The following is a 13,887-nucleotide window of genomic DNA, read 5'->3' as shown; positions in this document are numbered from 1 at the left end:
AACTGGGCTTGATTCCCCCACTCCTCCACTTGCAGCTGCTGGAATGGCCTTGGGTCAGCCATAGCGCTCACTGGAGTCGTCCTTGAAAGGGCAGCTTCTGGGAGAGCTCTCTCAGCCCCACCTACCTCACAGGGTGTCTGTTGTGGGGGGAGAAGATATAGGAGATTGTAAGCTGCTCTGAGTCTCTGATTCAGAGGGAATGGCGGGGTATAAATCTGCAGTCGTCGTCGTCTTCTCTTTCGGGGATGTGAAATGGAGAATCTGGGCTCAGGTGAAACTGTGTGTTAGGGAGTCCATAGCAATTTGGCACAGGTTCTTCTGTTTTTATGTTCTAAGCCAGGGGTGTCAAACATGTGGCTCCTATCAGGCCCCTGAGCAACTCACTGTTGTGTGCTTCCTTCTCCCTCTCTCTTGCTTCCTTCTGCATCACAGCTTGCTCTTTCAGGCTTGCTCAATCGCACAGGAACTACAGAGCAAAGCTCGACCCTTGGGGAAGATGTGGGGGAAAGAGCTAGCTTTGCCAGGCTCTCTCAATTGCACAGCAGAGCTACTGAGCCAAGCCTCTCTTCCTTCTGTTGGTTGAGGCTCAGCAAGCCAGTGAGGTGGATTAGGCTGAGTGTGTGCGTTTGTCTGTGTCCTTATAGAGTGCATATCTCCCTGATCTGGCATTACATCTTATGACACCCATGGCCCGGCCTGACAAGGTCAACATCTGGCCCTCATAGCAAATGAGTTCGACACCTCTGTAAGCAATTTATTTTGCGTCCTGTTTCAACTAAAAAGAGTCAAGATGTTTTATCTTCCGTCCATATTCTGCTGACTTCCAGGTGAGGACTCCAACAGACCTCCTGGCATTGCAGCTGGTCTCCAGATGACATCAATGGCTTATTTAGTTATCATTTATTTAAAACATTTATTCTACTTCTGCAGAAAATGGCTATTTTGGATGGTGGACTGTCTGGCATTCTACCCTACTGTGGTCCCTCCCATCCCTAAACCCCACCCTTCCATTCTAGGCCCTACAGCATTAACTCCCCCCACAGAATCATAGAGTTGGAAGGGACCTCCAGGGTCATCTAGTCCAACCCCCTGCACAATGCAGGAAAATCACAAACACCTCCCCCTAAATTCACAGGGTCTTCATTGCTTTCAGATGGCCATCTAGCCTCTGTTTAAAAACCTCCAAGGAAGGAGATCCCACCACCTCCTGAGGAAGCTTGTTCCACTGAGGAACCACTCTAACTGTTAGGAATTTATTATTTATTTATTTCTGTGGATTTATATTCCGCCCCTTCCCAAATTTGGGCTCAGGGTGGATTCCAACATATCAAACAGTAAGACCTATAATTACACTATTACAATAAAACAGGAAACAGTTAAACGATTCAAAGCATATTAAAAGTTAAGCCAGTAACAGTGTGGATAGTGTGGACACTTAAATATACAGCCTGGTGTCCAAAGGTGCCAACTATATCAGCCCGATTTCTTCCCCAGTCCAGATGGTAGTCGGTATTGATAGTCAGTGGCGTCCATGTTGGGAGGCCAGTTAGATCAGGGGTCCTCAAACTATGGCCCGTGGGCCAGATGCGGCCCACTGAGGACGTTTATGCGGCCCGCCGGGTTATGGCAAAATCAGACCGGAAGTGACATTCGACCTAAACTCGCGTTAGCAACGCACACTTCCAGCACTGGGCTGAGGCGGCGGAGACAGAGTGTGAGGCGATACCGAGGTGAGGTGAGTTCCCAGGTCAGGGTGTGTGGTGTTGGGAAGGGAGAGAGATGCAGAAGACGGAGAACTGACGGCCCGCGTCCTTGTAAAGTAACGGCAGCCACCACAACAGACAGTTTTTGTTTTTACTATAGTCCGGCCCTCCAACAGTCTGAGGGACAGTGAACTGGCCCCCTATTTAAAAAGTTGGAGGACCCCTGAGTTAGATGGTGTAGCAAGATAGGGATGTCCGCCTGTCTCAGCCAAAGGCCCGGCAGAACAGCTCCGTCTAACAGGCCCTCCGGAATGGCAAAAAATTCAAGAGGGCCCGAACCTCTATGGGGAGCTGATTCCACCTGGTCGAGGCAAGGCTAACATCCCTTGGGCCAGGAATGGTCAGAAGATGTTTAGTGGCCGATCGTAATGACCTCTGGGACTCGTATGGGAAGAGACAGTCCCTCAGGTTTGCCGGTCCCAGGCCACACAAGGCTTTAAAGGTCAGCACTAATACCTTCCTTATGTTGAGCCAGAAACTTTTGATTTAATTTCAACCCACTGGTTCTGGTCCTTTCTGGGGTCACAGAAGACAATTCCACATGTTTATTAGTAACACACAATACAGGAACTTGTGGCCACTCGATGAAATTGCTGAGCAGTTGGGTAAGAACGGATAAAAGGGTGATTAACACATGGAATTCACTGCCACAGGAGGTGGTGGCAGTTACAAGCATAGAGAGCTTTAAGGGAGGACTGGAGAAACATGGAGCAGAGGTCCATCAGTGGCTATTAGCCACAGGGTATATAAAAAAAACTAAGATCATGGCATCTGGCCCCATCAAACCTTGGCAAATAGAAGGGGAAGACATGGAAGTAGTGATAGACTTCACATTTCTGGGATCCAAGATCACTATAGACGGTGACTGTAGCCATGAAATAAAAAGACGTTTGCTCCTTGGGAGGGCAGCTATCGTGAACCTGGACAGTATAATAAAAAGTAGAGATATCACCCTGCCAGCAAAAGTCCATATAGTTAAAGCGATGGTATTCCCAGTAGTAATGTATGGCTGTGAGACCATAAGGAAGGCTGAGAGCAGAAGAATAGATGCTTTTGAGATGTGCTGGAGAAGAATCTTGAGAGTCTCTTGGACTGCAAGAAGGTCAAATCAGTCAGTCCTAAGGGAAATCAACCCAGACTGTTCCCTGGAACATATACTTTGGCCACCAGATGAGAAGGGAGCACTCCCTGGAGAAGATCCTGATGCTAGGAAAGACAGAAGGCAGAAGAAGAAGGGGACGGCAAAAGATGAGATGGCTGGACAGTGTTACTGATGTAATAAACACAAATTTGAGCAGGCTTCGGAGGATGGTGGAAGACAAAAGGGCCTGGTGTGACTTTGTCCATGGAGTCGCAAAGAGTTGGACTCAACTGTGCGACTGAACAACAATGAAATAGATGGAACTCTCTGTCTGGGGCAGTGATGCTCTGTATTCTTCGTGCTTGGAGGGGGCAACAGTAGGAGGGCTTCTGATGTCCTGGCCCCACTGATGGACCTCCTGATGGCACCTGTTTTTTTGGCCACTGTGTGGCACAGAGTGTTGGACTGGATGGACTGTTTGAATGTCCAACAACTGTTTTTCTTTTGCTCTCTTATCTTTATTATTCAAGGTAATCAATATTCCTCTCATTACTGCTTTGTAGGCATCCCAGGCCATCTGAAATTCTATATCCTCTTTGTCATTCATTTGAAAGAAAGCCTTAGTTTCATTTTCTAGGGATGTCACTGTTTCTTTATTCTGTAGTAAATCTTCATTCAATCTCCATCTTCTCAACTTCTTAGACAATTTTGTAATCCACATTATTGGGTTATGATCCACCCAAATTTTCGGTAAAATCTCTATTTTCCTTGTTATAAGACCTAAATCTTTAGTAGTCCACAACATGTCAATTCTGGAAAAAGTTTTATGTCTTGCTGAAAAAAGGTGTAGTCCTGCACTTCAGGATTAAATTTCCTCTATATATCCTCCAAATTTTCTTGTTTGACCAATTAAAAAAAAGATTTTGGCAATTTTCCTTCTTTATTATTATTTCCCCCCCAGACCTATCCAGTGTATTCTTAATTGTTCCATTGAAGTCCCCCATTATCAAAACTTGATCATAAGTCAGTTCATCAAATTGTTGTGTAATGTCTTTAATGGGGGGGGGCTATTTTTTAAGGTAGAGGCACCAAATTTTCAATGTAGCATCCGGCGCCCCTCCTCAAAACACCCCACCCCCTCAAGTTTCAAAAAGATTGGACCAGGGAGTCCAATTCTGTGAGCCCCAAAAGGTGTCCCTATCCTTCATTGTTTCCAAATGGAGGGAAGGCATTTAAAAGGCATGCAGTCCCTTTAAATGTGATCACCTCAGCTCTCTTCAGTGACTTGTCACCAGGGCTTTTTTTGTGGCAGAAGCTCCTTTGCATATTAGGCCACACCCAATTAATGTAGCCAATCCCCCTGGAGCTTACAGTAGGCCCTGTAAGAAAAGCCCTGTAAGCTCCAGGAGGATTGGCTACATCAAGGGAGCGTAGCCTAATATGCAAAAGAGTTCCTACTACGAAAAACACCCTGCTGTCACACTCCTGCTTCTGGCCCAAAGGTCCTAGATATTTCTTGACTCGGACCTGGCAACCCTATCTTTAGCTTATGCATAAATCGGGCTTTGCGGGAAGCTTTTGTGGAGGGGAAGAGAACAAGGGCAATCAGCGGTAAGGTTGCCAAGTCCAATTTAAGAAATGTCTGGGGACTTTGGGGGTGGAGCCAGGAGACTTTGGGGGTGGAGCCAGGAGACATTAGGGGTGGAGCCAAGATCAAGACTGTGACAAGCATAATTGAACTCCAAAGGGAGTTCTGGACATCACATTTAAAGGGACGGCACATCTTTTCAATGCCTTCCTTCCATAGGAAATAATGAAGGATAGGGGCACCTTCTTTTGGGGCTCATAGAATTGGACCCCCTGGTCCAATCGTTTTGAAACTTCGGGGATATTTTGGGGAGAGGCACTAGATGCTGTACTGGAAATTTTGTGCCTCTACCTAAAAAAACAGCCCCCCCCCCCAGAGCCCCAGATACCCGCGGATCAATTTTCCATTATTTTCTATGGGAATAAATCTCCATAGCAAATAATAAAGTATCCAGCAGACATTTCTCTCCCCTCCCCCCGCTTTCTGACGACCCTGAAGCGGGGGGAGGGCCTCCAAACCGGGGGGATCCCCTGTCCCCACCTGGGGATTGGCAACCCTAATCAGCAGCGAATTCTTGTCGGGGCCTTCCCCAGAATCCTGCCTTGCTGCTGAGCAGCCCCAGAAATCCATGACCTCGTTCGCACCATCGTCTTTGCCCTTCTCGCATAGCTTGGGGCTCGCCTCCACGGCTGTGCAAACGCTTTGGCTGCCCGGCTTTGGCCAGGGGTGTTTCCTGGCAGTGTCGGCCAGACAGAAGCATTTTCCCCAGACGTAGCTCTCGGTTTAGACAGGATGACATCAGCCCTTGGGGCTTGCCAAGTTCCAAAGCCAGCAGCTTCTGTTTTCCGTAGTGAGGCTTGGAACCGGCCCAACCTTCTGTGCCCTGCGGTAGCTTGGTGCCTCTCGCCTGTACACTTCAGCCTTCCGAGACAGTGTGGTTGACCCGTTTGCCTTGGCAGCTCTGCTTTCCATCTCCTCGAGCCTCTCGCGCTTACAGGGGTCGGAGCTGTTCTTTTTAAACATTGGGTTTGGGAACGCTGGGCTTTGAATCCTCGTTTGGCCACAGGCGTCGTGGGTGGCCTTGGAAAGTTGTCTTTTTGCTCTTTGGGAAAACTAAAATGTTGTGGTGTTCTTGAGACCACTGTGTCTTCTAAACCGGCAGCTAGGGTGCTCAGCTTCCAGGGGGTGGCTGGAGATCTCATAGAATCATAGAGCACTTGGAAGGGACCTCCAGGGTCATTTTGTCCAACCCCCTGCACAGTGCAGGAAATTCACAAATACCTCCTGTCTAAATTCATACCTCCTCACAAAGTTCTGCCTAACTTTTCCCCCTGTGTTCTCCTGGGATTGCAATTGACCAGGGCTTTTTTTGTAGCAGGAACTTCTTTGCATATTAGGCCACACCCCCTGATGTAGCCAATCCTCCAAGCGCTTACAGCGCTCTTCGTTCAGGGCCTACTGTAAGCTCCAGGAGGATTGGCTACACATCAGGGGTGTGTGGCCTAATATGCAAAGGAGCTCTTGCTTAAAAAAAAAAGCCCTGCAATTGACAGGTGACTAAGATCCATTTCCTTGGAGAAAATGGCCGCTTTGGAAGGTGGACTCTGTGACATTATACCCCAATGGCGTACTGGCCCCTCGGACAACTTCATCCCAAGAAAAATGTTCTGAGAATTATTTTTCTCCTCCTCTTCCGTTTGTGTTGTGTCATAGTCATTGCTCAAGTGGCAATTCAACACAAAAGTTTCAAGGGCAGTTTAAAAAGAAAATAATCCAGTGATATTAAAAATAGGAGGAACCCAGGGTTTTTTTTTGTAGCAGGAACTCCTTTGCATATTAGGCCACACACCCTGAGGTAGCCAATCCTCCAAGGACTTACAGTAGGCCCTGTACTAAGAGCCCTGTAAGCTCCAGGAGGATTGGCTACATCAGTGGGGTGTGGCCTCATATGCAAAGGAGTTCCTGCTACCAAAAAAGCCCTACCGAAAGCTGTGGCAAATTGACTTCTTGGTTGTAGAGTTTGTTTCCTTGAAGCAAGAAAATGGTCTTTTCTTCGACCGTGATTGTCAGGCCTCTGTATATGCCCCCCCCCTCCCAACACGTGTTGGTGTTTTTACTTTACGATAGCTAATCCACAGTGGTGGCAGGGAATTGTCATCTTCTCATTTCAGTTGTTATTCGGGGGAGCACCTTAAAGTTGCCAAGTCTGACTCGGGAATAGTTGCCAGATCTGTGTTGACAAACACCTGGAGACTTTAGGGGTGGAGCCAGGAGAGGCCAGGCTTTGGGGAGGGGAGGGGCCTCAGTAGGGTACAATGCCCTAGTCCACCCTTCCAAGCAGCCATGTTCTCCAGGGCAGCTGATCTCTGCCAGATGGAGATCAGTTGTAAAAGAGGGAGATCTCCAGTTCCCACCTGGAGGCTGGCAACCCTACTAGTCAAAATATATCTGGAGACTTTGGGGGCAGAGCCAGGAGCAAGGTTGTGACAAGCACGATTGTACTCCAAAGGGAGCTGGCCATCGCATTTAAAGGGACTGCACTCCTTTTAAATGCCTTCCCTCCATTGAAAATAATGGAGGATGGGGGCACCTTCTTTTGGGGCTCATAGAACTGGACTCCCTGGTCCAATCTTTTTGAAACTTGGGGAGTTTTTTTTAGAAGAGACGCCAGGTGGTGCCTCTTTCTCAAAAAAAACCCCGAAAACCCACAGCTCCCCTCAGATACCCATGGATCAATTCTCCATTATACTCTATGGGGACTAGTTTCCATAGGTATAATGGAGACCGGTTTTTATAGGCCCAGTGGTAATTCAATCCCCCTTCCAGCTTTTTGATAACCCTGAAGTGGGGGAGGGTCTCCAAACCCGGGAATCTCCTGCCTGTGTGTGAGACAGGATGTTGTGCTGGATGGATCACTGGTCTTATCCAGTGGGGCTCTTCTGATGTTCTTATGAGGGGAAGGGCTCGGCCTCTCTGCCATGTTGTTGGCCCTCAAGAAAAACTGGCTGTGGCCACTGTGTGAGGCAGGATGCTGGACTAGATGGACCCTCACTGGTCTGATCCAGCAGGGCTCTTATCTGGGAGAACCGGGTATGATTCCGCACTCCTCCACTTGCACCTGCTGGAATGGCCTTGGGTCAGCCATCGCTCTGGCAGAGGTTGTCCTTGAAAGGGCAGCTGCTGTGAGAGCCCTCTCAGCCCCACTCACCTCACAGGGTGTCTGTTGTGGGGGGAGAAGATATAGGAGATTACAAGCCACTCTGAGTCTCTGATTCAGAGAGAAGGGCAGGGTATAAATCTGCAATTCTTCTTCTTCTTCTTCCCCAAACCGTTCCCCAGGTTTCAAAAAGATTGAAAACCAGGGGTTGCCAACCTCCAGGTTGTGGCTGGAGATCTCCCACTACTTTAACTGGTCTCCAGGAAACAGAGATCAGTTCCCCTGGAGAAAATGGCTGCTTTGGAAGATGGACTCTATGGCGTGCCGCCTTGCCGACGCAGGGATTCAGGGGCTGGCCTTGCAATGGCTTTCCTCTTTCCTTGACGGTCGGGGACAAAGGGTGGCGATTGGGGAGGAACTGTCCCGGAGACACACGCTTGATTGTGGAGTGCCTCAAGGGGCGGTACTTTCCCCGATGTTATTTAACATCTATATGCGCCCCCTTGCCCAGATTGCCCGGAGGTATGGGCTGGGTTGCCATCAATATGCTGACGACACCCAGCTCTATCTGCTTATGGACGGCCGGCCCGCCTGCGCCCCAGATAATCTGGACCGAGCGTTACAGGCAGTGGCTAGGTGGCTTAGGCTGAGCGGGCTGAAGCTGAATCCGGCGAAGACAGAGGTCCTTTGCTTGGGTCGCTGCGGCCCGGGAAGGGAAATCCCCCTGCCAGCTTTTGACGGCGCGCCGTTGATAGCGTCGAGCAGGGTCAAGAGCTTGGGGGTACTATTGGAGCCTTCACTGACGATGGAGGCTCAGATAGCAGCCACTGCCAAGTTCGCTTTCTTTCATCTTAGGCGGGCGAGGCAGTTGGCCCCCTTCCTGGAGCGCGACGACCTAGCAACAGTGATTCATGCTACGGTCACCTCGAGGCTGGACTACTGTAATGCCCTCTACATGGGGCTACCCTTGTGCCGGACCCGGAAACTGCAGCTAGTGCAGAACGCCGCTGCCCGGCTGTTATTAGGGCTCCCAAGATGGGAGCACATACGGTCGGGGCTCCGGGACCTGCACTGGCTGCCAGTAACATTCCGAGTCCAGTACAAGGTGTTGGTCATTACCTTTAAAGCCCTATATGGCCTAGGACCTGCCTACCTTAGGGACCGTCTCTCCCCACACGTTCCCCAGAGAGTACTACGGTTGGGTTCACAAAACCTGCTGGTAATCCCCGGGCCAAAGGAGGCCCGTCTAAAATCCACCAGGGACCAGGCCTTCTCAATAACGGCACCTTACTGGTGGAACCAGCTGCCGGAGGAGGTGCGGGCCCTGCGGGACCTAGGACAGTTCCGCAGGGCCTGTAAGACAGCCCTCTTCCGGCAGGCCTATAACATCTAACTGACAATGAGGATACCTTCTGAATGGAATAAAATGCACATACAGACCGCTGGTTTTATTTTTATTTGTTTTATTAATTATGGTTTAAATTGTATCTGTAAATGCTTTTAAATTGAATCTGTGTAAATTATTATGTTGTAAGCCGCCCTGAGACACTTCGGTGAGAAGGGCGGGATATAAGTCTAAATATAAATAAATAATAAATAAATTGTACCACACTGAAGTCCCTCCTGTCCTAAAACCCCGCCCTCAGGCTCCACCTACAAAATCCCCAGGTATTTCATAGGGTTGCCAGCCTCCAGGTGGGGACTGGAGAGCTCCCGCTTTTAATAATAATACCTTTTATTTATATCCCACCCTCCCCGCCGAGGCAGGCTCAGGGCGGCTGATTATAACTGATTTCCAGCTGGCAGAGATCAGCTCCACTGGAGAAAATGGCTGCTTGGAAGGGTGGCCTCTATGGCATTGTAGCATGCTGAGGTCCCCCCCCTCCCCAAAACCCACCCTCTTCCCGGTTCTACCCCCAAAGTCTCCAGGTGTTTTCCAATACAGACTTGGCAATCCTATTCCGAACCTGGAGCTGGCAACGCTATGAAAGCCCTGCGGGGAAACTTCACCACAAAGTTTCCGTGTAGGTGAAATTTGAGGCATGGAAACTCTGTGAATTTGGCCAAGCCTACCTTTCCAAAACTTCAGTTCCTTTAAAATGTATTGGGCCTTCTCTTTGAACTGGAACCTCTATTTTTGGCCTTCAAATTTCAATACGATTTCCAGGCAGGAAGGTTGTGGAGGGGGCAGCGTCCTGAGAGAAAAATCGAAAAAGAAAAATAAGGCCTTGTCTACTTATGGAATGCTCTTACCACAGAGATCCTGGCAATTCCTAGAGATACCCAGAGGTGAAAAGGTAGCTCTAGGAACTGTTGAGAACTCTACGGCAAGAGCTCCCTGTGAGCGAAAGAGGCCTTGTTTTTCTTTTTAATCCCTCCCCTCCATGGCTTCCTTCTCCCTCCATGGAAGCCTTACTGTCAGTCTGCCCTTGCTCCCAATGAGGGTTGCCAATGCGCAGGTGGGGGCAGGGGATCCCCCAGTTTGGAAGCCCTCCCCCACTTCAGGGTTATCAGAAAAGGTGGGGCAGGGGACGGAAATGTCTGCTGGGCACTCCATTATACCCTATGGAGACTAGTTCCCATAGGTTATCATGGAGAATCAATCTGTGGATATCTGGGGCTCTAAGGGGGCTGTTTTTTGAGGTAGGTGCACCAAATTTTCACATAGCATCTGATGCCCCACTTCAGCCCCCCCCCCCCCCAAGTTTCAAAAAGATTGGACTGGGGGTCCAATTCTACGAGCCCTCCAAACAGGTGCCTGTTATGTATTCCATCTCACTGAGTTCTTGTTGCTTGAGCTTGAGGCAGGGCACTCCTTGCAAACCAGGATCCTGAAGCCTGGAAGAACGGGCCAATCAGGATGGTAGGCATGTAACAACTTGTAACAAAGAGATGCAAATGAAGGATTTTGGAGTGGGCCAATAGGAGTAACTGCAGCCAACTAAAGGGGTCGTATGTAACTCATCCACAGTGTATATATTGAGTGGGTTGCCTCGGTTGTTTATGACTGTTTTCTTCTTGCAATAAAGTGTTCTTGGTTAATTCAGAGCTGGCTGAACTCACTTTATTTCAGTGCCCCTATCCTCCATTAGAAGAGCCCCGTGGCGCAGAATGGTAAAGCTGCAGTACTGCAGTCCTAAACTCTGCTCACAATCCGAGTTCAATCCCAGCGGAAGCTGGGTTCAGGTAGCCGGCTCCAGATTGACTCAGCCTTCCATCCTTCCAAGGTAGGTAAAACAAGTACCCAGCTTGCTGGGGGGAAAGTGTAGATGACTGGAGAAGGCAATGGCAAACCACCCCATAAAAAGTCTGCCGTGAAAACGTTGTGAAAGCAACATCACCCCAGAGTCGGAAACGACTGGCGCTTACACCTTTACCTTTTTATCCTCCATTATTTCCAAATGGAAGGAAGGTATTTAAAAGGCACAAGGTCCCTTTAAACGTGATGGCCAGAACTCCCTTTAGAGTTCCATTGTTCTTGTCACAACCTTTCTCCTGGCTCCACCCCCAAAGTCCCCAGATATTTCATGAGTCGGACCTGGCAGCCCTACTCCCAACCCAAGCAGAATTTTAAAGAAGCTGGAAGACACATGGGTTTCTAGAAAAAAAAATGGTTTATTCTATGAAAACATCTGAGAAACAAAGACCCTGAACCAATAAGGAGGACACGGGGAATGCTGAGGGATGAATGTCAAGCAACCAGGAGGAAGTGGACAGGGAAGGGAAGGCAAGGCACCCTGAGCATATATACTGTGCCAATCCTGGTCAGGATGGGCATGGAGGTGGCAGACACCCCCTCCCCACCCTCTCGTCCTGGTTCATGCAGGTCTTTCTGCGTAGACCCCTCCGCAGGACCCCGATCCTCACTCGACCCCGCAGCGTTAAGCCTTCTCAAGGAAACAAAGCATTGGAGGGCTGCGATTAGCTGGAGTCCGGCTGCTCCGCGTCTCCCATGGGCCGCTTCCACAGGTAGGTCTGGATGGAATCTGCAGTCGCCACTGCCTGGATGTAGCCCACGCCGGGATCGGAGATTCCAAAAGGCACGTCCTTGGGGGACCTGGGAAGGAGAACAGAGAAGGGGAGTGCGTGCCGGGGTTGTTAAAAAGGCAGGACTAAATGCTGAGGCCTTAAGGTTGCCAGCTTCCAGGTGGGAACTGGGGATGCCCTGGAAATTGCAGCTCATCTCCACGCTACGGAGATCAATCCTCCGAGAGAAAATGGCCGCTTCGCAGGATGGACTTTATGGCATTGTACCCCACTGGAGTCCCTTTCCTCCCCAGGCTCAGGGCTGGCTCTGTTACTAGGCAAACTAGGTGATTGGCTAGGGCGCTGGCCTCCTGGGGGTGCAGAATTGGGTACCCTTCCATGTGACGAGGTGATGTTATCAGTGCAGGGGGGCATGCCAAGAGTTGCCCTTGCCTAGGATACCAGACAGTTTAGGGCTGGCCCTGCCCAGGCTTCATCCCCAAATCTCCAGTTTCCCAGTCTGGAGTTGGAAGAAGAAGAGAGAGGAGAGATTGGATTTATACCCTGCCCTTCACTACCCAAAGGAGCCTCAGAGTGGCTTACAGTCTCCTTCCCTTCCTTTCCCCACAACAGACACCCTGTGAGGTAAAGAGGCGCTGAGAGAGCTCTGACAGAACTGCCCTCGAGCAGGACAGCTCTGCGAGAACTTGTGACTGATTCAAGATCACATCAGCAGGTGCATGAGGAGGAGTGGGGAATCAAAACCGGTTCTCCCAGGTAAGAATCCATGCGCTTAACCACTACACCAAACTGGCTTTCTATGCTGCTGCCTCCTGGGACTGCAATTCGGAGACTGACTGCTCCTGGCTGTGGGGGGGTTCCCTGTAGTCACCACGGCTACTTTGAGGCAAATCTCAGGGACTGCTCTGCCCATTCTGAACCCTGCATGCTCACCTGTTCAAGACCACAACAGCTGCCGAACCGTCCGGGCGCAGGAAAGCCGAGTACTCTAAGCCGGTCCATCTGCTGCTCTGGATGCCAATGCGCTGGGTCCCCTCTGGGAGGAACTTACTATATGAACAGAACAGCAAGGCAATTAGGGGCTGTCTCCTGCAAGCACAACTGTGTGTGTGGGGGGGGGGGGGTGTTGCTATAAGAACATAAGAAAAGTCCTGCTAGATCAGATCAGCGAGGGTCCATCTAGTCCAGCATCCTGTCTCACATTGGTCAGCCAGTTCTTCTGGAGGGCCAACAACTGGGCAGAGAGGCCGAGGCCTTTCCCTCATAAAAAGAGCCCTGCTGGATCAGACCAGTGAGGGTCCATCCACTCCAGCATTCTGTCTCACACAGTGGCCTCAACCAGCTCCTATGGAGGGCCAACAACAGGGCAGAGAGGCTGAGGCCTTCCCCTCAGAAGAACATCAGAAGAGCCCTGCTGGATCAGACCAGTGAGGGTCCATCTAGCCCAGCATCCTGTCTCACACAGTGGCCTCAACCAGTTCCTCTGGAAGGCCAACAACAGGGCAGAGAGGCTGAGGCCTTCCCCTCATAAGAACATTAGAACAGCCCTGCTGGATCAAAGCAGTGAGGGTCCATCTAGCCCAGCATCCTGTCTCACACAGTGGCCTCAGCCTGCTCCTCTGAAGGGCCAACAACAGGGCAGAGAGGCTGAGGCCTTCCCCTCATAAGAACATCAGAAGAGCCCTGATGGATCAGAACAGTGAGGGTCCATCTAGTCCAGCATCCTGTCTCACACAGTGGCCTCAACCAGTTCCTCTTTAGGGCCAATGACAGGGCAGAGAGGCCAAGGCCTTCCCCTCATAAGAACATCAGAACAGCCCTGCTGGATCAGACCAGTGAGGGTCCATCTAGCCCAGCATCCTGTCTCACACAGTGGCCTCAACCAGTTCCTCTTTAGGGCCAATGACAGGGCAGAGAGGCCAAGGCCTTCCCCCCAGAAGAACATCAGAACAGCCCTGCTGGATCAGACCAGTGAGGGTCCATCTAGCCCAGCATCCTGTCTCACACAGTGGCCTCAACCAGTTCCTCTGGAGGGCCAACAACAGGGCAGAGATGCTGAGGCCTTCCCCTCATAAGAGCATCAGAACAGCCCTGCTGGATCAGACCAGTGAGGGTCCATCTAGCCCAGCATCCTGTCTCACACAGTGGCCTCAACCAGTTCCTCTGGAGAGCCAACAACAGGGCAGAGAGGCCAAAGCCTTCCCCTCATAAGAGCATCAGAAGAGCCCTGCTGGATCAGACCAGTGAGGGTCCATCTAGTCCAGCATCCTGTCTCACACAGTGGCCTCAACCAGTTCCTCTGGAGGGCCAA

At 50.4% G+C, this 13,887-nt stretch overlaps 1 protein-coding gene across 1 annotated transcript in view; it reads right to left on the bottom strand.

Annotated features, from left to right (window-relative positions):
- Nucleotides 1–11,184: 11,184 nt before the first annotated feature.
- The window catches only part of LOC132583619 (lysosomal acid glucosylceramidase-like), a 58,172-nt gene continuing 55,469 nt past the window's right edge, over nt 11,185–13,887 (bottom strand). The window contains exons 10-11 of the mRNA XM_060255241.1: nt 12,510–12,626; nt 11,185–11,646 (exon numbers count right to left, since the gene is read on the bottom strand). Of these exons, the coding sequence (XP_060111224.1) occupies nt 11,511–11,646; nt 12,510–12,626 (253 nt within the window). The 3' untranslated portion in view covers nt 11,185–11,510. The remainder of the gene's footprint in view (nt 11,647–12,509; nt 12,627–13,887) is intronic.

Source organism: Heteronotia binoei, chromosome 1 (genome assembly GCF_032191835.1).
Source record: "Heteronotia binoei isolate CCM8104 ecotype False Entrance Well chromosome 1, APGP_CSIRO_Hbin_v1, whole genome shotgun sequence".
Classification (NCBI taxonomy): Eukaryota; Metazoa; Chordata; class Lepidosauria; order Squamata; family Gekkonidae; genus Heteronotia; species Heteronotia binoei.
This window is presented reverse-complemented; position numbering and strand designations above follow the sequence as displayed.